Source organism: Telmatherina bonti, assembly GCF_933228915.1.
Source record: "Telmatherina bonti genome assembly, chromosome: 1".
NCBI classification, from domain to species: Eukaryota; Metazoa; Chordata; class Actinopteri; order Atheriniformes; family Telmatherinidae; genus Telmatherina; species Telmatherina bonti.
The window spans coordinates 19234373-19259915 of record NC_136619.1 but is presented as its reverse complement, the minus strand read 5'-3'; the positions used below and the strand labels follow the sequence as shown (position 1 = coordinate 19259915).

At 39.0% G+C, this 25543-nt stretch overlaps 1 protein-coding gene across 1 annotated transcript in view; it reads left to right on the top strand.

The window, feature by feature from the left end:
• Nucleotides 1–6134: 6134 nt before the first annotated feature.
• The window catches only part of mdga1 (MAM domain containing glycosylphosphatidylinositol anchor 1), a gene marked incomplete at its 3' end in the record, with an annotated part of 212544 nt that continues 193135 nt past the window's right edge, over nucleotides 6135–25543 (top strand). The window contains exons 1-2 of the mRNA XM_079250525.1: nucleotides 6135–6271; nucleotides 7366–7455. Coding sequence (XP_079106651.1) covers nucleotides 7389–7455 — 67 coding nt within the window. The 5' untranslated portion in view covers nucleotides 6135–6271; nucleotides 7366–7388. The remainder of the gene's footprint in view (nucleotides 6272–7365; nucleotides 7456–25543) is intronic.

Here is a 25543-nt window from a genome sequence, read left to right as displayed (position 1 = left end):
TCTTGATGACTTTGTCCCTGTGAAATGCCAGACTGTGACATCAGAGTCTCACCTAGCTGTAGCACTGAATGTATCATGAAGTATTTTTTGTTTCAAAGAAAATGCAACTGCATCATGGAATTACATCGACCTATCTTCCTCTTCTCCCTCTGCTTCATCTCTGTCTGTCTTTTTTTATTGCCCTGCATCAGCACTCAGTTTGAGCTGTATGTGCACATTATTGACTGTTTTTGCTCAAAATTTCTTCATTGTTACTCTTCAGAATAAGATAAATCACACGACAGTTTGATGGCCATGACATAAAGTCCTACTTTCTTTTAAGTGATTCAGTAGCACTCAGGTTATCCTCCTTAGATTTATTATTACATGTTTGTGTCAGCAGAACTATTCTTTCACTGAGCAGTTATCTGTAAACTTAATGTCTTTCTAGCTTCCTCGGAGTGAAGTGGAACGACACATTGTAATGGACATAATTTGCTTTCTAATCAAGCTTAGCACCTCTACTCATAAATCTCATGAAGTTCAGGTGAGACAGAACCAGTCATGTGTTGTGCTTATATGTTTATTTGATCTTAAAAGTCCAGAAATGGGATGACAGTTTCCCATGTGTTTTTAAAAATGATTTAATTTATTGCACTTGAGTTACAGCTTAATTATCTAACACTCCAGCACTTCGAAGAGTATCTTGGGCCCAGCTCCCACACCTACAGCTTTTTCAACAGCCCATAATCCTTTGGTGTTTTTGGCTCACATGTACAATCAAACCCAGAGATCTAAGCACTGGGTATTGATCATGCAGGAGTCCTAACTTAAAATTTAACACGAAAGGGGAGCAGCAAACGTCTTTGTTAATGCTTCCTAAGACAGGTGCTTTGTTTGCACGGTGTAGCTGTTCATGCTTTTATCATTGTGTCATTTGTTTCATACACCTTCTAGTGTATGTTTTGAGGGTACATGTGTTTGACTTAAGCATGTGATTTTAGATATTCAAATGTTTATTGGTGGTATAAACAGATAATTGGCTGGATGGACTGGCCGTGTGGTTCCCCTGTCTGTAGTTGGATGGGTCACCTCCAGTCAAGCTCCAGTGTCTCCAGTATTTAACCAAGCTGTTGACATTCTTTCTGTGCAGCTGTGGTAGGCTAGAGCAGCTTGCCAATTGTGTACTTTGGCCTTGACTTTGCTCATGTGCTTTGGTTTTTGAATGTAAATTGCATTTCTTGTGAAAAGCCTCAGTTGAGCCCAGCCTTTTGTTGTTGGCTGTGTCACAGATACTAGCTTGTCATGGGTGCTGAAGTGGGCTGTGCTTGTGTGTAGTTTGGATTTTTGTTAATCTGGTCGTCCAACATGTAGTTGTACTTTTGTTTCTCTTGACTTGTGTTGTTAGATTGTGGTCTTTTGGTTTTGGCGGGGGAGGGATTCTTCAACAGTTAGTTTTGGTCTTGATGTTTTCCCCTAGCCAAGCCATGGTTGTAACAAACATATTGTGATGCTGCTGTTGGCCCCACCACTTCACTGTTCATGTGATTTTCACCTTTGGCTTGCAGACATTTGGTATCCTGCAGAACAATTGATGCATTTTCAGAAACATTTTTCTTGCCAGTTGTTTCTTTACTGGATTTTGATGTCAAAGATGTTTTTTTCTGACTCCAGATAGCTACACAGATATGGAAAAAATAATCAGAGGACTACAAAATTATATTTACATAATTGAACTGATACAATAATGGGCTGAAATAATATGAATTCCAAATAGCTTAGCAAACAAGCAACATAAACAGAAATATGCACATACACTCAATGGAAACTGAAGGACATCTTCTCCTGAAACAATTTCTGTCACGTAAACAATGCAGCTTTACCAAGTTAGCAGCAGGTGGGGAGAACACATATGAATGTTCAGAATGCAAAATAGTCCAATCTATGAATTTGGCATGTGTTGTATTTTGCTTTGGTCTGTTAACTTCTTTGTTGGCTCACTGCACCTCCTTCAATTACCACTTTTCTCTTTCACAACTCTTGGAAAAAAGAAAATACAAAGTTGTTTCATGTAGTGGGATGAATGTGTATGTGTGTGTGTGTGTTTGTGTTCATGCATGGTGCCTTCCCATTGTTGTTCGTACAACATGTTGTCTTTTGAAATTCATTGCCTTAAGCAGCAGTGATGCGCTCTCAGCAAGATGTGCCAAGACTGCTGGCTGTAGCCCAAAAAGAGGAGGCAAAAAAGCAAAAGAAGGAAGGAAGGAAAATGCGTGAGCCAGATCTCATGATTTTGTTTACTCTGAATGGAAAAATTCATTTGAATTGAGAGTGCTAAGTAATTAGAGCATCTTGATTCAGTTTAGAAATGTCAGAAAAAGCCCCCAAATGTTAACTGCACTGCTGCCCAGAAAGGACTGGCACAAAAAAAGACTGCATTAAAAGTTTGCACTTCCACAAACTTGGGTTCCAGAGATCATAATTAGAATTCAGTTCAATCACAAAGATGACCTTGAGCTCCTCTTTAAAGCAAGGGTGTCAAACTCCAGTCCCTGAGGGCTGGTATTAGAGGTTTTAGTTGTTTCCCTGCACCAACACGCCTGATTCAAACCAAATGGACCCCGCAGCTTCTTGTCAGCCTATTCATTCATACTGATCAAGTGCGTTGGAGAATGGAGACAACAAACAACTGCAGGATACTGGTCTTCAAGGACTGGAGTCTGACGCCTGTGCTCTATGGGAGCAGTGCTGTGCAAAAGTCTTGAGCCAACTCTAATTTTTTTTTCATAATGAGCTTCCAAGTTGCCAGATGTTCTTGTAAACTTTTACAGTGATATGAACAATAGTTGTCTGGGCTTTCTCAAGGTCTCTGAAAAGTTTGCTTCGGACTCTGGCTGCTTTCTTTCATTCCTTTTCAGCCTCGCCCTTGTACTTGATGACTTTCAGAGAAACATGTTTTTTAAATCATGGAACATATTGACAGAGAATGAAACAAAAGGCAGCCAACATCCACAGTAGAGCTTTGGGACGCATGTCAAAAAGTCTGGAGAACTATTCCTGAGGACTAGTTAAAGAAAATTACAAGAAAAGCTTCCTTATGATGGTGTTGGAGAATAAAGGAGGTCAAACTAAATGTTGACTCAGTACCTTATTAGAACCGTCATGCTCCACTTTACCTTGTATTACTTTAGATTAGCAGATACAAAATACATAATATCTATTTCCGGCTAACCTGGCTGTGTATAAATACATGAAAACTGACAAGACAAGACTTTTGTACTGTAGTCTTCACTTACATGTTTTGCAAGAATAAACTATTAAGACTGATGAAGCAGCTTGAAAGCCTCCTAATAAAACCAATATTTCCATGATCTACCATGCAACATAACTGATTGGTACAGCGATGCTGGAATTACTTGGGAAGTGGTGAACTCTATGAAAAAGTGCTTCGGACCATCTTGCAGGAATAATTAACATTTCCTTTCTCAGCAGAATTACCCACTCAGCACAGAAAGCATTGACAGTAGCAAAGATCACTTTGAAGTTTAACATCACAGACTTCGATATCCTGCAGAATAGACAGCTGGAGGTTTGAGTGAAACAATGTTGGCTCTGATTTCATTCCAGACAGTAGGGAGAAATTGTGGGCACCTGAAAAAAAACAAGAAAAGAGCAGCACCACCTGAACAACTAATGTGCTTTTGAGCAAATAACACAATCTACAGCTAAAACCTGTGGAGTTTATTTTGACCCACTGTCAACCATAGTGTGTTGCTGTGTGTTTTTATATGAGGCAGGAAGCCATTAAAAGAATAAGAGATGACTCATCTCAAAACACTCAGACCTTCAGTTAAAACTAGACAGAATACAGCACATGTCATAAGTCAGTCATATATATAAATAAATAAATAAATTTTATATATATATATATATATATATATATATATATATATATATATATATATATATATATATATAAATGTATATATATGTATATATATGTAAATATATATATATATATATATATATATATATATATATATATATATATATATAAATGTATATATATATATATATATATATATATATATATATATATATATATATATATATATAAATGTATATATATATATATATGTATATGTATATATACATTTATTTATATATTTATATATATATATATATATATATATATATGATATATATCATATACATATATATCATATACATATATATATATATATATATATATATATATATATATATATATATATATATATATATATATATATATATATATATATATGGGAGTCATAGGAAAAAGGAGCTTTGGATATAATAAAGACTGAAGGATTAATTTAATGTAATTTAATGTTAGATAATGTCAACACCCACTCTCGCACTTTACATTGAGCTCAGACAATTGCATAGGTTTGTGGGAAATTAATGCTGCATCATATGCAAAGATAATGCTGTAAAATTAGTTTCAGCTGCACTCTATACCCAGTACAGTTTAATAATATGCAGCATAAACAACAAACACAATATCCTGAGACTGCAAAACCAGGACTCTCAGCAGACTAAAAAAAACATTAACTGAACAGACATTAATCTGCAATGAATCATCAAGGTTAAAGTATAAATTTGTGTCTTTTGTCTCACAAAATAATCACATCAAGTAGTGTTGATGCTTAAATGCTTGTCAATTAATTGGAAAAGGAAGTCTTGGAACATGGCTTAAAATCTCTCCATAAAGAACTGCCATTTTATTTAGAGGTTCACATGCCACTTTCTCAGAAGCAAAAGATCTTCAGCCATACATTTACACAAAGGAATATAGTTATGTTATTATTAGGTCGTATTCTGCATTGCATATAAAAAGCCACTGAAAGTACACAGCTTTAAGTTTGCTATGTTGGCAGATTGGCTGTTGTACATTGATAAGCAGTCTGTTTGAAACACATTTTACTTAATTCCAGGTCCACACAGAGGCACTACTTTCTAAAAGGACAAAAACACATCTTTCATAGTCAGGCCACAATGAGGGCCTTTACACACGCTGTTTTCAGACCCCATCACCACAAGTGCACACGCACACGCATCGTGTCCACCCACTTCTAAAAACTCATGAGCATCATATAATGACGAACTGAAACACGCCCTCTTGTGGCCATACTGGGAACTCGTCAGAATAACAGACGCGGATGGTGAAATTGAGAGTTGGGATGTCAGGCGGTGCAAATCAATCAATGTTAGAAACAATCTGTATGAAGAGGGCATGTCCTTAAAAATAGATATTTGTTGTCACAAACTGGTCCAAGAGTTCTGATTTTACATACATCAATCAAAAAGAAGAAAAAAAAAAACAAACAAAACTTTTGGATCTCTGTCCAGGTCAGGACTAAACTGGCACTGATTTTTTATGACACTGCAGCTGGCGAGAGAGACAAACATCACCGCCCTCTCTTCGGTTTTAGAATCAACCTGTAGCACAACAGAGCTAATTTAAGAGAAAATGTGAGAACGGAAGCTGGAGAAAAAGAAGATGGAAAAGCGGTGTGCCTCTGACAACCTGTTCGGCATGGAGTGGTGAGGCTTAAGCGCATCTCTGTGGAAGCCTCTGCCCTCCCTCTCCTCCCCCTCCCCGCCTCTCTCTCCTCACAGACAGGGGCGGTCGTTCTCAGTCTGCGCACATTCCACTTGGCCAGCATCTCTCCGAGTCCACAGACACGGCACTGACTGGAGGAGTGGATGGGAGCTCATTCTCAGAGCGCATGATTTAGCGGCTCTTCACTAAAGAGTCACCTGCTGCAAGCGAAGAAGGAGAAGCAGAAGAGCCGTTTCAGCTAATCCTTTCACGGCCAATAATAATAATAATAATAATAATAATAATAATAATAATAATAATAATAATAATAATAATAAAGGAGTCAGTGTGTATAGAATCTTTGTACAAGTGGACTTGCCAGAGTTTTTCCAAAGAGGGACTTCTTTCATCGTTGGGAGCGGAACTCTGGAATCGCGCATCGGTGAGATTCTGCCGGCTGCTTTTCTGTTCTCACAGTAAAAGTTTAACACGAGGTGTTGGAAACCGACAAACTCCACGTTATACTTTCCGGGATTTATTAAGCTTGTTTTGGACTCCAGCTGGAGGGGGATATATAACTTTTCAACTGGTGTGTGAGTGGAGAGGCGGAGAGCGGAGGAAGCTTCGCTGCTGAGCCGGGAGGAGCGCGCGCAGAGCAGCGCGGCGCGGAGTAGCTCACTGACTCAAAGGACTGTCGGAGACAAGGTCTGTCGGGACTATTATTGTTCTTACTTTGCATTCTGACTGGAATTTTTTAAAATAAAGAATTGCAAATATAAGCATACAGGAGTAGGCTATAATGGTGGGTTTTAAGAAACATTATTAAAGTTGATCATCACGTCCTGTCAGTGGCATTCCCATTGTGAAATTTTAGTACAACTCAAGATTTATTGGCATTTTGATTATAGTAATTCAGAGAATATAATGACGAGTTACTCCCAAACCCCAAACGCATTGTATTAGAAGTTTAATCGCAGCGCGGTGTCAAACCCACAGTAAATGCAGGTGACTCTTAACTAAAACGTGTGCCAGACATTGAAACTCTCATGTTCAGTCCTAAGAGTCACACACAAGAGGGTCCATCATTACCAGTTCAGCTGCTTTTTATATCCCCTGCCTCGCTTTTAACCACGCAAACGCGTAAGCAATTTCTATCAGTTTTACAACAGTTCGATGGAAATGCTTTGATTTAGGACGGAAAGAGAGAAAAAAAAACATAAAACAGATTTCTCTTCTAAAGGAGGCGATCCTGTCCCTTTCTTCAGATGGGTCGTGGTAGGAATACTCCCTGTTCTGAAGCGGAGTGTTTTAAGGTCCAAAGTGCACGATGACCCCACTTGTTGTAGTTAATCTCCCGTGAATACTGCGGTCTAATCCCTCCTTTGCTCCTGTCCTCACTACACCTGCCCACCCATGTGTCTCAGTGAGGACAGAACGGGGGGAAATTTAGTCAGGCTAAACAGCAGTCTTCCAAAATCCTGTCAATCTCCAATTCTCTAACACGCAACATGGCTTGTAAACTCTGGATAATCCACGACGTGGTGATTGAATTACCCGCTCTTTAGGCGATGTAGGCGTCGCAGCGGGGGCTGGATTGTTTCGTAGTGTTATTAACACGCTTTAAGGGGTTGAAAGAGACATAGTTTGACACGAAAAAACAATTGAAAGAGTGACTTCTTCCTCTGCTTTTTTCTTTTCCTTGTAACATCCACCCAGCTGCTCATGATCTCTCCCAGATGTAAACGGTCTTCCCTTTCTGTCCATTGGTGGTCTGACCTCCTCATTCTGCCTCCTCGCAGGTTATGACGGAACTGAGCTGAACATGGAGCTTTACTGGATTTTGTTTTTTTCTAGTCTCTGTGGTTTTGTCCAGGGCCAAGGAGTTTACGGTAAGAGATTGTCAATCTTTTAACGCATGCATTCATGACACCGACAAAATCACACCATGAGGTGCATTTGGCATCTTAAAGGACCCCTTTATGCACCTCTTCACGTGTCATCGCCACTCCTTACAACCACTCAAACTTGAGCAAGAAAACAAAACCTTCAGGTGAATAGAGACTAAATGATCCCGAAAAGGAAATATGAATCATTTTTAGTGCAGAGAAAAAACAATTTAATTATTTATTTTGATTTAGACAGTTGATCAAAAGAAATAGTTGATTTTTTCCCCCTACAAGCGTTTAGATCTATACTATATTAATAGATGCTCAAAGTTAATGCTGTTTGATAAGTGGAGTGCCCCCCCAATACTATAAAGTAGCTTACAGATATTTATTTATGCACTTATATGTATAGTATTGTAGAAGGTGATATACTTTCTAAAGATTTTGACTAAACAATACAGATGTGACACTTACAGCGAACAGCGACCCATGCACATGGAATCAACTGTGCACACTGGTTTACACAGACAGCGGGGACAAAAAAATTCCCTCGCCCTTTATCCCAACCCTAACCATGGAAACTGGATGTTTAACCCTTCACTTGATGCAAATTGTAACTCACATTTTAACTAAGTCTAAAATCAAGTCTTGATCTTCAAAAATCAATTCAGGTTTAAGGAGACTACAGCAGTTAAAGCATTTTTTAAAAAAAATATATTTTTGCAGTTTTTTGTCACCAGCAAATTAGATGCAAAACTAACTCAAGTGAACACATTTGTGAGTTTGTACTTAAATTAATTTATGCACTATTTTTTCTCCTTTTAGATAAATAGAAACAAAAAAATGAAGATAAACACACATACACATGTGCCTTAAAGTGAGGGTGAGAACGGCTTGTGTCCGGCGGGTCAAACTGGGCAGTCACTGTGCTTTTGAGGTTCAGGCTGAGATTTGTACGATCTTAAGACTACAGTCTCACTGTATTACAGAGGCTCAGTCTCTCCAGCCAGATACGCATCCCCCTGCCCCTTTGGGCAAGGCAAACACAACACAAACTGATCTGTCAGCTTTGATACTTTGATTTTGACATTTCAAGGCATGTGGCAGCCATTGAAAACAGGCTCTGTGTAGTCATAGTCGCACAGAGTGCGGTTGTCATATGCGATCCTGCAGCCTACTGAGAAATGCTGACAATCTGTCATTTACAGGAGCATATAGGCCTGTGTAAAAGTCCTTGCTAACTAATCAGGCTTGTACCACTCAGATACTTTACACTGCTGCTGACATGTCAGTATGAGTGTAAACCAAAAGTAACTTCGACACACAGTCTCTGATCTCTCTGTTTTTTAAGCATAAATCATGTGCTGCACAGTAAATTGCATATTTTCTTGGAACACCCTTTTTTTGCTGTTATTTTCCACCTTCTAAAACATATGGAAAATGCAAATGATAATCTATAATATCAAGGTAAAGTTTCAGGGTTGGTATATTTCTGAAAACTGGTAAAGGTATTCAGGATGCGTTCTTACCTGAAGGTGTGTAGACATCAGAGTTTTATACAAGTCAAGTTTCATTTAAAAGAAAAAAAACATTCCCGTTCACAAAGTATTTTAGAACAGAACAGTTTGGTGTCATGAACCTACATTTTGCTCTCTCTGCCAGCTGTATTTTTGTTTGAGTTTGATCATTGGGCTCCTTATAGAGTGTCTTATCTGATATGCCATCCTACAGGAAATTCAAATTTCCAGTTTAACCTTACTCTTTCTGTCTTTCTTTATGTATCAGAAAAGTTTCATAGAAGAGTTTTGAGATATTTTCCAAGTGATATTCTCATTGTCATTTAACATCATTACACAGACCTGCTGTGGGTTGGAGCAGAAACACACATAGTCCCGATTGTGGAGGCTGCAGTGCTGTTTAGTATTTTTAGTTTTTCCCCTTTATTTTTGGGTAATTGTCTTCCATGCAACTGTAGCCTTTCAGCCTCTGCCAAGGGAATTAAAAGTCGAAGTCTTTGTGGGAAGTACTTGGCCGGCATTCACAGGCACTCCCAAGTGGACCGTGTGGAAGTGGTGGTGCTCAGCTGCGCATACCTGTAACAACTGTTTCCTTTAGGTAAATGTTCATCACTAAAATGAGCCGCTTAATGAGAGAGTGTAAATTGTCTCACAATTTGCAAAACTGCAGTAAACAACATGAGTTTGAAGGATCGGGAAAAGAGCCAATGACTTTGGCACCCTGTTCGCAGATATGCATAAAATGGTTTCTATCACTTTGGAATTGTTTAGCACTTGCTCCAGCAGACAGATGCGACTCACCATCCGTCGGGAGCTGAACAGTGAAGTGTGCCTGATTGATGTCTGTGGTTTGGACGGCTGCGAGGTTCATTTACTGTATCCTTCTGTTTGGATCCGTGTGTTTTTTTGCCAGCCAGTGTGAATTTATGTGTGCTGGTGTTCACGTACCTGAGTGTGCAAAGTGTGCAAGTCTATAGACCTTGCAGTCTGTTTGTGTGGGTCCGGTTGTGAGTGAAGCGTGTGTGTCTGCGGCAGACTCCCTTTTATTCCCTTTGCAACAGTTTGCTGGTTCAGCAGGGGCTTGTGCATCGGTCACTGTTTCTCTTGCAGCAGTTTGGTATTGATTGTGCTTCTGTGAATTCTGATAGGTTGTCAGAAAGCTTGTAACACCTGTCTGTAATGCTGTAGATGGACAGACACCAAGGAAATGCGATGCTGCATTTCAAGTAAAAAAAAAAAGCTTTGTGCCTTGCAATGACGGCAAGCTTTTTACCGTGTTTGTCGCTCTCACGTCTTTTTCTTTGATTACATAGATTTCAATCTATTTAATTGATCAGAGCGCTCTGTAATCTATGGGCAATACATGCAAAATGCGGCAGAAATGTTTAAGGCTCAATACAGCCTCACTGTCTGGATGTTCCTCCTCAACCGAGAAAGTCAACACAGACAGAGTGTACCAGAAGAAGTGTCTCTCCATTTTTGTGGCACTGCGTCACCTCACACTTTGTGAGGCAACAGAGTTCACAGAGACACCAAATTATTGATTGCTTGACAGAGTCACATGGAAGCATTAGCTGGTGCTGGAGATGGATCTAGACTGCATTAGCCTGTAATGCGATGCTTCATTATGTGCTTGTTAACAGAAAATGTAACCAAGCTGAATCAACGATGTTGTTTTACAGTAGAGTTTTTTTCTCTCCGTTTTTCTCTTAAGTTTTTTTTTTTTTTCTTTGGAGGGGGTTTTGGGGGGTGGTGGGCTTTCAGCAGCAGCAGGATACGAGGCCTTGCCACTGGCCATAGAACAAAGCACGACAACAGCAGAAAGTGAAAAAGTTTGATTGGCCTAAATTGTGCACAAATTTAACATGACTTTGAAGATGTTGCCCAAGGAAGAATGGAAATCTTAGAATATATTTTTTATATTATTGTTGTTGCAATCTGTGTGTGTGCGTGTGTGTGTTAATCTGGAAACTTAGCCACTGCAGTAAGTGAAAGAAACTAAGTAAATTTACTCAAGTACTAACTGGCTGAGTGATGTGGTGATTAAGAAGATTACTAGTTCTGTGTGTAGTTTGCATGGTCTCTCTGGTTACCTCATCACACAGTCCAGAAACATCCTTTTTAAGTTAGTTGGTGATTCTACATTGACCCTAGAAGTGAGCGTGAGCATGCATGGTTGTCTCGGTACTGATCCTGTGATGGACTGCTTACATATACAGCAGGACCGCTCAACTCTGTCCCACATGGGCTGTAATCCTGCGGGTTTTCAATGGATCCCCGCTTCAACACACACAAATCAAATTAAATGGACCCAACAGACTATAAAGCTTTGCACAATGACTCATTAATGTGAGTCAGTTGTGTTGGAGTGGGGATGCATTGAAAACCTGCAGGATTGCGGCCCTTGTGGGATCGAGAAAAATAGCCCTGACGTACAAGGCGTTCCCCGCCTCTCTCCCACTGGGATGGGCCACAACCCTGAACTGGATGAAGTGGGAAAACAATGGGATAAAAATAGTCCCAGTTTTCCAGCTGTAGCTTTTAAGTGACACACACACACACACACACACACACACACTCGTTGATACATTATTTACTTTAATGTCCCCTTTCTCTGGAGCATTTTGTCTGCTTCTTTGACAACACTTTGCCCTAATAATTGCTTAGATTTGACTACTTATAGGGTCTTCCACACTACGGTATCTACTACCTCAGATATGCATGACAATGCTTCTTCCACCTTGACTGCAGTCACATGGCTTTAACACCGATGACCCAGAAAGAGATCATTCCAGGTTTAACGGGCCCTGCCACCAGCTACCCTGTGACTTCAGCTCTTCCTCTCCTCACATCAGCACTTTTTGTGTGTGTGTGTCTTTTATGTCTCTTGCTGCGGAGTTTATTTGGGATGCTGAATATTGCCCTTTTCTAATAAGCATCCATAATTTATTGGTGGCTCTGAGGCAAAGGAGGAGGAGCAGAGAGCGGTGGGCAGACGGTGATAAGAAGAGACTGAAGCATTAAGCTGGAGACGATGGTAATCTCTCACCTCCCACGATCTGACACCTACTGTGTTTCTCCCACTCTTTACTTCTTTGCTCTGTTTTTGTTCACCCCATGTGTGCACGCACAAGGTTTTCACAGGTGCGCTCTCAGGAGCGTGGACACGCATACACAATATGTCTTTGTAAACAGATTTATGTTCCCACAGCATCGGTAATACAAGTACACAAACGCACACTTGCTTGCACAGATTGTAGCCTCTCTTCATAAATGTGATCGGCAATGTCAACAAATGCTGAGTGACCTTTCTCTCTGCATCACTTTTAATTAAAGTCCTTGGAATATAAGAAAAAGTGTTGTTCCAAATGTTTAGATAGATAGATAGATAGATAGATAGATAGATAGATAGATAGATAGATGGATAGATGGATGGATGGATGGATGTTGGCTATAAAGCCAAAGGTTTGTTCCACCCTCAGGTCTCTGACACACTGTCCTACAAGCATAAATATATAAAAAAGAAGATTCAGGCTAAATCTTTGTGTGAATGATTGGTATATGTAACAATGAGCCTCAGGGGTCTGGAAGACTTGTAGTGTATAAGGATCTCTAAAAGATATAAAGCCCCAAGACCGTTAATGGTTTGACCCTAAAGAGGACTGGAAGCCGACAGTCTAGGTTGTCTCTCTGGACATTGTCAGCAGACATGCTGCTGAGTTCGGCAGCAGCTGAAGTGGTTTCAAAAGTTTTCATTGGGAGGCTAGAAAGAAGCGTGTCACAGTAATCAATTCTGGAGGTGATAAAAGCATGGATCAAAGTTCTCCGCATTGGTTGAGAGAAAAACAGTGAAACTCTGGTGACACTCTTCAGGTGGTAAAAGGAAGTCTAGGCAACTTTCTTAATATGAATAATAAATCTGAGTTCTGAGTCAAATATGACCCACAGGTTTCTTACCTGTTCACGTGGCCAGGGTTCAAAGTTTGTCTTTTAGTTTCTCTATCTCCACACCAGTACCACTGACTAAAATCTCAGTATTGTCCTGGTTGAGCTGGAGGGAGTTTGCTCCAATCCATCTTTTGGTTTATAAGATACAGTTAGAAAGAGCCTCAGCCAGTGTGTTGTCATCAGGAGAGGCAACATTAGGCTTTGTATCCTCATCATAGCTGTGGAGGTTTATGCCACATCTCCTGATGATATCCCCCCCAGAGACAGCATGTAAATATTTAAAATGATGGGGCCCAGACCTGAGCCATGTGGGACGCTATAGTTCTGAGAGGAACAGTCATAAATTTTTATAAATACAGTTAAAGACAGACGTTTGCTTTGAGGCTTACTAAATATTGGCTGCTTCTTCTTTCTTCATCTTCTTTTCTCCACTTTTGGCTCTACTCTTGTTTTTTTATGTTTCTGTGTGCCTGACAACATTTTGATTAACCCACAGGTCAGCAGCAGAGCCATAGGCTTATGGGCAAAGTGATATGTTGATGCTGGGGGTAAAGGATAACAGAGCTGAGACAACATCTGGGAAGGTCTGATTTATCACCCTTCCTTTCCCATGATAGACTCTGAGCCTGGGGTGGGCACAAGGCAATAGGTAGAATTGTGTATTTCGGCCAATCAGAGGCCCCAAGTGAGGTGAGGTAATAATATACCCAGAAACTATCATAATGCATTATTTGCATGTGTGTTAGTTTTTTTTTTCTTTTTACCAACATATCATAACCCTCACCCCAACATGTTTGGCATCTTTACTACAAACCAGTAACAAGAAAATGAGATCTACAGAAGATAAGCAGGTCAAGCTCAAATGTATCTTGTAGTAAACAACTTTTAATGTGAAGAAATACTTTAGCCAGGTAAATAAAAAATAAAATATGATTGATTCAGGTTTCACATGTGCATTTGCATTTGTAGAGGCAGCTTAAAGAATAGAAACAGATTCCACATTAACATTTCATAGATAATTAGTAATATGTAAAAAATAGACTTGTTAAAATGAAAAATGAATTAAAATAAAGTTTAGTTAAAGAATTTTGAGTTTTACCGCGGCGTGTGTCCTCTAGAAAATGACCACTGTTTGCTTCAATTTCTGCCCAGGAGAGGGTCGAGCATTCAGACAAAAAGCCATTTTATATTCACCACTATGAAATAAACCGGCTGATGTGCTCTTTTTTTATTCAGAAGCTTTGGCAAAAGAAACATTTCAATAAAAGTAAAATTAATGAACGCACAAATAAGATAGTTTGTCCTTGTGCGTTTTGTATGGCCATACACACACGCACACACACACACACACACACACACACACACACACACACACACACACACACAAGATTAACCCTGCAAAGAAATGGTTGTCACCAGAACCCCTACACTTAACTGGCTAACCCCCCCCTCCACACACACACACACACACACACACACACACACACACGAGCTACTCTGTATCCTTGTGAGAAGTCTCACAAAAGATGCCAGGAGTCAAATGTGATGTTTTGTTTCATTTCAGTCTCTAATGTAATTTCACCGTTGCAGTTTACACTGTCAGTCAGCTTGAATCACTACCTTCCGCATTACGGACAATGATTCAAGGCTGACAAACAGTTCTGTTGTGAATCTCATTACATATGCTTCCTGTGACTGTTTTTATGTTTCAGTTTTCAGCTGAATAAAATCCAAGATAAAAGTTTGATAAAAAAAAAAAAAAAAAGAAGCATCACTGCAGGCTCCAGCAGAATCTGTCAGTGTTAAATTGCCATGAAAAAAATCTGATTTTCATGAATTATTGTATTTTTTTTTCTTCTAAAATCACTGTGCAACCCTATTCCTATTTTTTTAATTTAAATGTAGTTTTCACAGCCTTTAGATTTTTCTTTACTACTGTTCACGCAGACCGAATCCAATCAGAGCCCCACATGCAAGGTCCCATGCATGGTGCTGACATGCACACACAGACATGCACGTGCAGAAACATTTGTTACAATACTCACCCTTAGCTTGACTTTTATCTTCATCTCACTTTGACCCACTCTTACAGAAACACACACACACACACACACTCATCTTTGGATGAGAGTGATACGGAGTACACCAGGATGATGTGGGTGCCCCTTGGGTTGAAATAAAAAAAAACAAACTGTCAGGGAAACTTCACTTTTCTCCTATGTACTGCTGTCACTCTGTCAGACATTATCAGGCACCTCTTACTGGCTCAGCTTCAGCAGGGAATATAAGTGTTTGCATGTCTGTGTGTGTACTTATGTGTGTTTGTATTTTTAAATACAGTTTTGGGAGTGCAAAGCAGCTTCTTGTTTCATTTAAAAGCCGTAAATGGATTACAGCTGTGTTTTGCAATGTCTTTGTGTTTTTGTGGATTCGATCCTCTTGTTTTTTTTTTTTTAGGGAAGCATAAATGGCTTTGTGTGTGAGTGAGTGCAAGCATGTGCATGCTGTGTGTTTGCATGCATGGACGTCAAGAGGGAGGGAACATTTGGCATCTAACTTATTCATGAAGCCGACAGGACGGTTGTGAACAGTGGTGCGAACATGGCTTACATCAGAGACTGTCTGCCTCCCCTTGCACTTCTCTCACACTGTCTCTCTTGTTTTCTTCTCCTGTTTGTATTTCACCCTGCTTTCCTTTATCGCCAACACACATTTCTTGCCTTTTCATTAACTTACATGGAATTGAACTCTATAAAACCAGGTGTGTCCAACTCCGGTCCTCGAGAGCCGATGTCTTGCAAGTGTTGGGAGTTTCCCTGCTGCAACACACCTGATACACATCAGACTTAATTTGCTTGTGTAGAACTTGACATCAAACTCTGCACAAGTCTGATTATTACCCATTGATTTAAGTCAGGTGTGTTACAGGTTACAGGGAAACTCCCAACACTTGGAGGACTGCAGCTCTTGAGGATCACCCTTTCAGTGGCTGTGTAGTTACAGTTATTTATTTACTATCACTATTATTATTATTATTATTATTATTATTATTATTATTATTATCGTTATTAATTTATTTATTATTATTATTAGTTATTTGTGTAGTTATAGTTACATTGGCTGCAAGTACATATTTGTTGTGGAATATACACCACAATAATACCTGCTCATTAAAACAAACAAAAAAAAGAGTCTATTTTTCCAGGCCGCTGTAGTGTTACATGAACAAGGAAAAACATTGCATATTCATGTTATTAATTTGAAAACTAGTTCTGGTAGTGACTATAGGCATGAATGGAAGAGTAATTTAACTGTTTACTGAACAAAAGATCAAACTACAGTAGCAAACAACCATCTGTATTAAAATCTATCAGTGTAATGATCAGACAGTGAACACAGTCATTGGAAGGCCTTTTCCAGGTCCACAAAGCACATAAAGATTAGTAGGGCAAATTCCCATGCCCCTTATAAGGCCCTGAAGAAGGTTCACTGTTCCATGACTCGGATGTTCCTGGTCCTGTTGCATTTATGGAAGTTCCCCTTTCAGTGAACAATTACAGAAAAGAACATTTGAAGCAGGCATACTTGTGGAATTGGCAGTCCATGTCACTTTTAAATGACCAAAGAGAGATCTTGTGTGTCTAGTTAGAAGGAGAAATACCTGCTACACCAAAATCTTTTGCAGCCCTTCATGTTTTGCTCGGTGTTTTGTTTTGTTTTCATCACTGCACTATTACCTCTGATTGTTCCCAGTTTAAGCCAGATTGGCCCTGAGTAGAGAAATATATTGTTACTAAACAAGCAGAAAACAGAATACATAAGCGTTTAGATTTTACTTTTTGCCCTCATTGTCTAAAATAATAACAGTTAGCACATATTCTTGGATTTAACAGTTGGCTGTGGTGATAGCTACCTGTGTTGGAAGTCCAAAAAGTTTTCCCAATTATTGTTATTTTGCAACATGACAGACTCTATTGATGACTCTTCCTTTACTAATGTGTCCCATCTAACCCGGGACTATTAAAAATCACAAAAAAGAAATTTGAAAGTAGTTAAACTGCAGATTGAAGTATTATTCATTTAAGGGGCTCTATTATGCTAATTTTAGTTTTCTGAGCTATCTACAGTGATGTAGTGTTAAATACTCATTAGACAAATAGGTGGTGCCGTTTTTTTATCAGTTAAACACATGGTAGAATTTCCCAGCACTCTTTACGTTCAGTTTCCATGGCATTTCCATGAAAAACTGGCTCCACCAAATGGTTAAATTGGCAATAAAAGGGTTAAAATGTTCAGTTTTAGTTGAAAGCTTTCATATTTCTGTTTCTGCCCATCTCAGCTGGCTCAGAAGAGATGGTGTATAATCTGGAGGATATGTTGCAAGTCGCCATGCTCTCAGTGTAGCAATTTACCTGCCACCAGCTACACATCCTGATCCCTCGCTCCCCTTCCACTATTCTGTCTTTTTACCCAACCACTAAACTTTTACCCGTCAAAAAAGATGTTACTGTCAACTTCCTCTCCGTCTTGCCTCTCACTGATCTTCTTTTCCTTCTCAGCCTTCCAAACCCTCCACACGTCAAAAAAAGTTTACTCTCTCCTTGCTCTCCATCCTCTTTACATTTTAATTCCCTTTTCATCCAAACTCTTATGGCCCTTTAACTCCCCTCATTTCTTCTCTTGCCTCCTCCCCCTGCTTTTTCCTCACTACTTTTCGCTCTTTCTATCCAGCATCCCTTCCCTCCAAAGCCCTGTCATCTTCTCACTATCATCCACCAATTCAGTGGCAAGCATCCACCCACCTCTCTCCACTTACTGCATATATAGGACATAGCACACTGTCATTGAAAGCTGCAGAAAGACTTTTGGGAAGCAGGGTGGAAGGCTGACACTGGGGAGCGAAGAGGCAGCCTAGGTTAGCCGCAACCACAAGAAATGAGGACAGAGGGAAAGGTGCATCATTTGGCTGGTTGGGGGAAGTCTGAATGCTTGTGAAAGCAGGCAAAACAGACATGAGGTTGTTATGTGCAGTGGGAACTGCTGTCACTGTAAATTAAATTGAATGCTATGTTCGTCATATATTCATTGCCACATATTCATGTATTTTTATTTAGATTGTGTTGGCTGTCTCTGCTGAGAATGCCTGATGATGCAGTTCAGTATTTCACCATCTTATTTTAGTTAGGAACCTTGTGTTGCAGGACTGAAATTGCAGAATCATTTTTTTTTTTACCCTGACTTTATGCTTCTGTTTGATTGAATGGTGACAAATCAAACTTTCCAATCAGAGATGAAAGTTTTTTTGTTTTTTTTTAACAGATTTTTTTCTTAGAGTGATAAAACTTTATTTAGAAATATGATCTAAAACTGTTTGCAAACATTTATTTACAGCTTCAAAATCTGCATTTTGATTCTGTTGGTTTTCACCATGTCAATTCTTTTGGTAGCAAAGCAAGAATACATTATCCTTCATAACTGCTCCAAACGCCAAATTTCTGACAGTGGTTAAAGCTGAGATGCATTGTGGGTAAGACAGGTATCAGGTTGACAAGAAATACTCAATACATGGAATCTTTCAGTATCTGTTGAATTTACCCATGAAACCTTCAGTGTTAGTTGGGAAACATGTTCCAACTAGCCTGGTTTTCATTTGATTTCCTGTTTGTGTTTGTTTACAAACCCACATTTAACTTAAGTTTAATTTTTCATTTGTTTTAAAATGAAAATGTTTTCCTTTTACCATAGTCATTCCACAGTCTTCACCCCTGTTACGACCCAAACTCTGCTAGGGCAACTGAGCCGTACAAAAGACAGACTTGTGGCAAGGTGTTCACATGGACCACTATAGATATATTGTCCAATGGGGAAGACGAGGCAAGAACAGACCAGAAATGGCCTCAAAATAGCCAAACCAAAAGGAAAACAAGCTCATAAGGCAGTTTTCCAAACAAAAACAGCACCAGTTTAACCATTTAAAAAAAAAAAAAAAAAAAAAAAAAAAAAAAACCAAACAGATGTAGCACTACTGGTTTCACATCCACAAACAAGACTCAAGAACAAAACAAAAAACAAAACAAAAAAAAACAAAAAAACAAGAGCAAACAATGCAGCTCTATCAAAGTCCTCTGGAAATACAACCGTTCAAAGTCCCAATGCCCACACAAGCTGAGGGCAGACCACTACTGAGCCAGTGGTTGCCGTTGAGGGAAGGACTCCAGGTGTCTTTTAAGTCCCGGCCATTAGTGGAAGCAGCTGTGATTGGAGCCCCAATTATCCAATGAGCAGGGAGGAGATGAGCATGTGACGGGCAAGACCAATCCCAGCCAGGAGGCAGCAAGCAGAGTTGTGTTTGAGCAAGTGATCCCAGCTGAAGGTTATCAGAATTAGTAAGCTGCTGAAGAGCAAGAAAACAGGCAGCCGTAACAACCCCTGATTATGGGACAATACTGCCAAGTGGTGTAAGTGGTTTACAGAGGTCAGTCAGATGTGAAAACACCTGACAACTGCGTGTATCTTATAAACTGTCACAAAGAAGAAAGGAATGAGTTTTCCTTCATGAAAATCTTCAAGCTGGGGGAGATCCAGCAGCAAGTTTGTTAAAATGCCCACTATGAGAATGAAAAACTGGTGAAATCCGCCATTTCCAGATGAATATATGAGAACATTATTTTAAACTCAATCACTACGGTGCCTGTGGCTCAGTCAGGACATGTTAGCCTGTGAAAAAGTAATTTCCCTACACATCCTTCATTTGTGGAGAGGGCACTGTGAGGCAAGATGATGTACCAGGTAAATTTCCCACTTTCTTGCCAAAAAAAGCAATATTCTCATTTGTCAGCTGATCCCACGACCATAAAGTCATAATGTGGACAGAAATAAGCATTTTAAGCTTCTGCAAATTACAAAGAACAGGTAAAATATGCAAGATTTGCAGAAATGTTTTAGAGCTTTTTAATTGTAGCTGATGATTCAGAAACAGAACTAAATATATATCACTTTTTTTTTTAATGAACAACTATGTGTATATATCACAAGCAACGTCTTTCAACTTCAAGCATTAAAAACTAGAAATCTAATAGAATTTTGATATCAGATTAAATGGCTCACATCTGGCTCATGAAAGCTGAGAAAAAGACACACAGCAGAGAAAAAGCAAATATTGAAAATACAGAGATACACAGTAAGAGTGACATTGAAAAGGGCAGGGCCAGATACAGAGCAGCTAAAAGAAGAAAGGCTTCCCTGGAGACAGGGAGGTAGAATGACAAGAGGGTTAGAAAATGAGGAAGATCAGAGAGAACAAATCACTGTAAGAGTGATAGACAAATTGAGAATTAGTCCTAATCTCAATTTTCCCCAATCCAAAGCTTTGAGGAAAAAATTGACATGCGGTTTCTTTGCAAAGTAAGTAAATCTAAATCTAAAATATCCAGAAATACTTTATTTTTTCTGCTCACAGTAATAGATATCAAGTGTTTAAGTTTTATTGTACTACTCTGATGCATCACCAAGTTACATGGTGTAAAAAAGTGTTACATGGTTACAAAGGTAAGAAAAAATGGGACTCTAAGCAGTTTAGTTACCCGGCAGTTCAGGATTATGATGTCAGTTAATAATTTCAATGATAAAAAAAAAAAATTATGTTTTCAAGTTGTGGCGCAGCAAAGTTTATTTGGATGCTGTGCACTTCTCCTGAACTGTCCCACAAGGCGTCGTCCTGAGTGACTAAATCAGTCTGAGTGACAGAAGCATTGATGTGGTTAGAGTTCTTTGAGTTTTGACACATAGCTTTGGGATATTGACATGTTCTTACAGTAAACTACTTCATTGATAGGCGCAATCTGAGGCTTTTGTCACATTCACCTTTTCCTTATTTTGTTTTCTGCAGTATACATCTCACATTGTTTTCTCTGAAAGGAGCAAATCCTCCTGTTTTTAACTACATGACATACACCAGAGTATGCCGTAGCATTTGGGAGCTTAAGTAAGACTAACGTAACGCATCAACCATTTCCCTCTATTTATTTTCTTCTGTACTCTGCTTTTTCCACATCATGATTACTCACAACAGGCTTTAGCTTTATTTTTGCATTTTTTCCTTTAAACTTTTATTCTTTCTTTGTAGTCAAAGTCTTCATCCATTTCAACTTCATTCTTCATTCCTCCTTGTTTTTAATCTTTCTTCCTCGCCCTCTCTGTTCTCGCCTGCAGCACCCTACAATGCAAACACAACCTGTTCAGAGGGGAAGTGAATTATTGAAGGCACTGCTGCCATTCCCTCTGCGCAGAAGTGGGCCGCAGAGGAAGGATGGAGGCAACAGAGGGAGGTGTGAGGGTGGATGAAAGAAATGGAGAGGATAGATTTGTAAGGAGCGAAGCAAGAAGGTTTCAGGGTGCAAAGATGGAGAAAAATCTAATTTTGTTTACATGGCCCCTACCTGTTTAGCAGGACAGAGAAGAGAAAAAAGGTTGCCGGGGGTTTCATGTGGAACTGCTTTAGATGTTCTGGGGATATGTCTGGGCAACTGTAAAGCTACTTCCCAAAAAGGCCGGAATGTAAAGAGTGAAGGTTTTGTTTTATGGCAACTTGGAAAATCAACTCAGACACCAGATGTCATTAAACATTCAACAATGTCCATCTTCAACTCTTATACTTTTGTTATGTCTTTTCCGGCTTTGCCCTTTTCCTGTCACTTCCTCACACAACCTCTCATTCTCATTGTCTTCATATGCCAGTACAGGACATTTTCCTCACAATCAAAGACGTCGAAAAAGTCAAATTTCTTTGAGTATCTTCACAGGGCAAGCTATTTGCACTTAGGTGGAAGAAGACACTGTCTGTCAGAGAAAAGAAGTTTTCAAAAATAAGATTTTGAAAATAGAGAGGGGCATCGCTCTTTCACAAGAAATTGCTGTGTAAAACTGCGGTACATTTACAGATAAAACTGAATCAAGCGACAGTTGGATATCAGGTTTCAGTTAATTGGATGGCTATCCGTGTTCCAGTAAACATGTGCAGGAGAGAAATCCAGTTATTGACTGAAGGATGTCCAATGCTGTGCATGATATGAAAACCTATTCATGACATTCTGCAACTTCTGAAATTGGCAAGTTAACATGTTATTATTGTGGAAATGCATTCAGGGGTTATGCCATAAGTGATTTAACTGGATTTAACTGGTGGGCTGGTACATAAGCCAGCCATATGAACGGCTTCTGCATCATGGACAATTAACATTTACCATGCTCTTCAGTTTTGAATAATCAAAACAACATTTTTGACAATTAAAACAATGAAACTCACTTCTCATTTCTTTTCTCTTGTAAAACCCAGAAACAAGAACAAAGAACTAAGAAATAGAGCAGGCGATGAGGGAGCAGCTGATTAACATAAGTATGTTTTTTTTTCATCTTTTTTTTAAAGTATTATAACTGTGATTAAACTGTAGCTAAATGGTTATCATATTTAATAGTTCAGAAGTTTTTGTTACTGCTCATAAGAACGCCCCAGTCCCCACCCGATCAGAGGCCTACATCATATTAAATTCAAAATTGAACCCCTATGCATGGTAACGCAGTTTCAAAATCTGCTGTATACAGAAAAACCAGAGGTCACAGGTTGGGGTACCTAGTTTGGGATGGATCAAGCGGCAACCTCCAGTGATTAAAAGTGAAGCCGATGCGGAAGTACATAAAACTGCAGTTCCCCCTTCATCCGCTAGTGGCTGGCTCCAAAACAGAGCAAATCCCCAAAGACTCCCATGATAAAACAAAAAAAGCCAACTTCACAGCAGAAATAAACATGTTTACAGCCTGGTTAAAAAAATCCATTTTTGGCGTTATAGGTCAGGTTTACTTTCATGACAACTGTGGGGGGAGTAAATTTTTTTCCAACTCGCCCGTTTAAAAGTAATTTAATCTCAAAATTTAGGGGCATGCTCTTTTGATTGACAGGTACATGATCTCCCGTTTCAAGTAAGAAGAACGTAGAACAACCATAGTTTCTGGCTAGTTAACAATGGAACTTAGCTTTAGCACGCTAACCTCTGTTAGCTGGTTAGCTCTTGTTAACTTCGGGTTAACTCCGGGTTAACTCGATAAGCTCTTAGCTACAGGCAGCTTGGACTTCGCTCGATGTCAATCATCCACCATGACACTCACAGCCCCCCTCTCAGCTCTACCTCTTTGCCAATATTTGTAATTTCCGGGTGAGACGACGCACATGCCCCTGCCAAGATGGAGATGGTAGGAACTGCCCACCGAGCTTCAATTCTGCTCTTCAGAAATCTATGGGTGACGTCACGGAGGCTCCATCCATCTCTTTTTATATGCTCAATGGGATGGATGTCATCGTGTCTCAGTTTTTTAAAAGAAATTAAGCACAAGCTGTGCTCCCATGAACTGGTGTTGTGTTGAATCTGTTCCCCCTCCTGTTCCCCCCTCCACAACAATGTTGCTCTGTCCACATACGGAAAGAAGTGCTCACATGCTAAACCTTTCATTTCAGGAATTTACTATGGAAAGTGTGAATCTTCAAAATGAATTCTTTTTACTGTGATTTTTCTTTTTCTTTTTTAATGTTTTAAGTTTAAAAAAAAAAACTCATTCACAACATACAGCAAACAGCAAAGAAATGTCTCCACCTCAGTGTTGGACCACAGAACAGGCTTTTGTTGCGACATTGCTTGTCACGTAATGTAAACTTGCGAGTTGGAGTTGCTTATCAAGTGATTGGCTGCTCTCCTGACCAATAGCAGCATGCAGTCTGGTGACGTCACACACAACCCGACTCAGCTCGCTTAAAACCTGGGTTGGGGAGTTACAAAAAAAGTTCTGGTAAATGGGAACAAGAGCTGAGTGGAAAACCCTACAAACCGATCCATGGCGAGTTAAGGTGAAACAAGCTGATCCTAATGGAAAAGGGCAATAACTTAACTGTTATTTTGTGAAGAGCCCTCAACAGTTGCACAGGTGTAAACATGTTCTGCTGGCATTACAAAAATACGAAGGTTTTTCTTTGTAGGTTGCTGCAATCAATCAAAGTTGGCGTCATTGTCAGGCTTGTGCAGAACTTCACAGCTAGCTGTTGGAGAAATTCATGTAATTTAAATCAGTTGTTTGCAGCAGGGAAAAATCTAAAACTGGGAGCACAGTGGTCCTGAACGACCAAAAATGGATATCCCTGCTGAAAACTATCGACCCTTTAACCACAATGTTTGATTCTCATGATGGTATGCAAAATTCTGATGAGCATTCGTGTTGTTTTGGTTCTGCAATCCCTGAGCTTTAACCTTGAATCTTTCGGGCAGTTTGAAGCACTTTTAAAGGAATCTTGCCATTCCCACTTCTTTGGAGGGTCTACTGTTGTTTCAAGTTGCTTTCCATTTTTAGTTAATTTCTCTCTTCATCATCGTCATAAATGTGAAATGATGGGAATCACTGTTCCGAAGTTATAAAATCTGGAGGCCATAATTGTGTAGTTTTGTCTGTTTTGTAACACCTAGATGTAAACGTATGCAGCTATTTTAACCCAGCCATACTTTAACTCCTAACAATATCTAACTAAGGTGGGGAGCATAAGAAAAAAGTAAGAAACCACAAGAAGTGAGTCAAAAAATTTTAATAAATGTGCAAAACCTTCTGTCGTGAATAATGTAGCCATCTCTGGCATGAATGTATGTAAATTATAACTTCCCTTCTTCCTCCTTGTGAACAGTTGTGGACAAATTGATTGTAGCCAGACACAGAGAGTAAAAAGTTCTCAGAAAATTTTCTCAGTGATAATTTATCAAAAATTACACATCATCTTTAAAGGAATGACAAAACTTTAAAAAATTGACAAAAACCATTTTTTTTTTTAGATTTCACTGTCACTGTTAATGTTTTGTAATGTGGAACAATTTTGATGTTTTTAGGTTCTGTTAGGCCATAGGGTTTAAAAAAAAAAAAACAACAAACTTTGACTTTCTATTTCCAGGTTGATGCCCAGTATTTAGATAACCTTCTTCCTTTTGCAAATTTGTTATTACATTATGGTTTTGCCCATGTTTATATGTCTGTTCTATAGCAACTTTACACAAAAATTACTAAGCAGATTTTTACTTTTTTTTCCCCCTAAGAATGGGTCTTTATCTAACTTAGATTCCATTAAAGTTTGGCAGTAATCTGGAAGGAATTGTGAACACAGGAGTTTTCAAAATAATCTTTCTCAGAATGAGTGGAAATGAGCTTCCTGGCAGAGGTCGGAGCTCTCTAAGTGCTTTTTTTTTTTTTTTTTTTTTTTTTTTTTTTTTGGCATAGTAAGCTATTGGTGAAACCCATTAGCTGGTTTTGATGTTTATGAAAAGTAAGTTTTTGCCAATCAACTCTAACTGTTGGACACTAGATAGATAGATAGATAGTTAGATAGATAGATAGATAGATAGATAGATAGATAGATAGATAGATAGATAGATAGATAGATAGATAGATAGATAGATAGATAGATAGATAGATAGATAGATAGATAGATAGATAGATTTGTATCCATGCCAAAGAAAATATGTTTTTTATGGCCACCAAATTGAATTGAAATTTGTTGATGCAATATAAATGTGCTTCACAATCATATCGGCTAACTGCCAGAA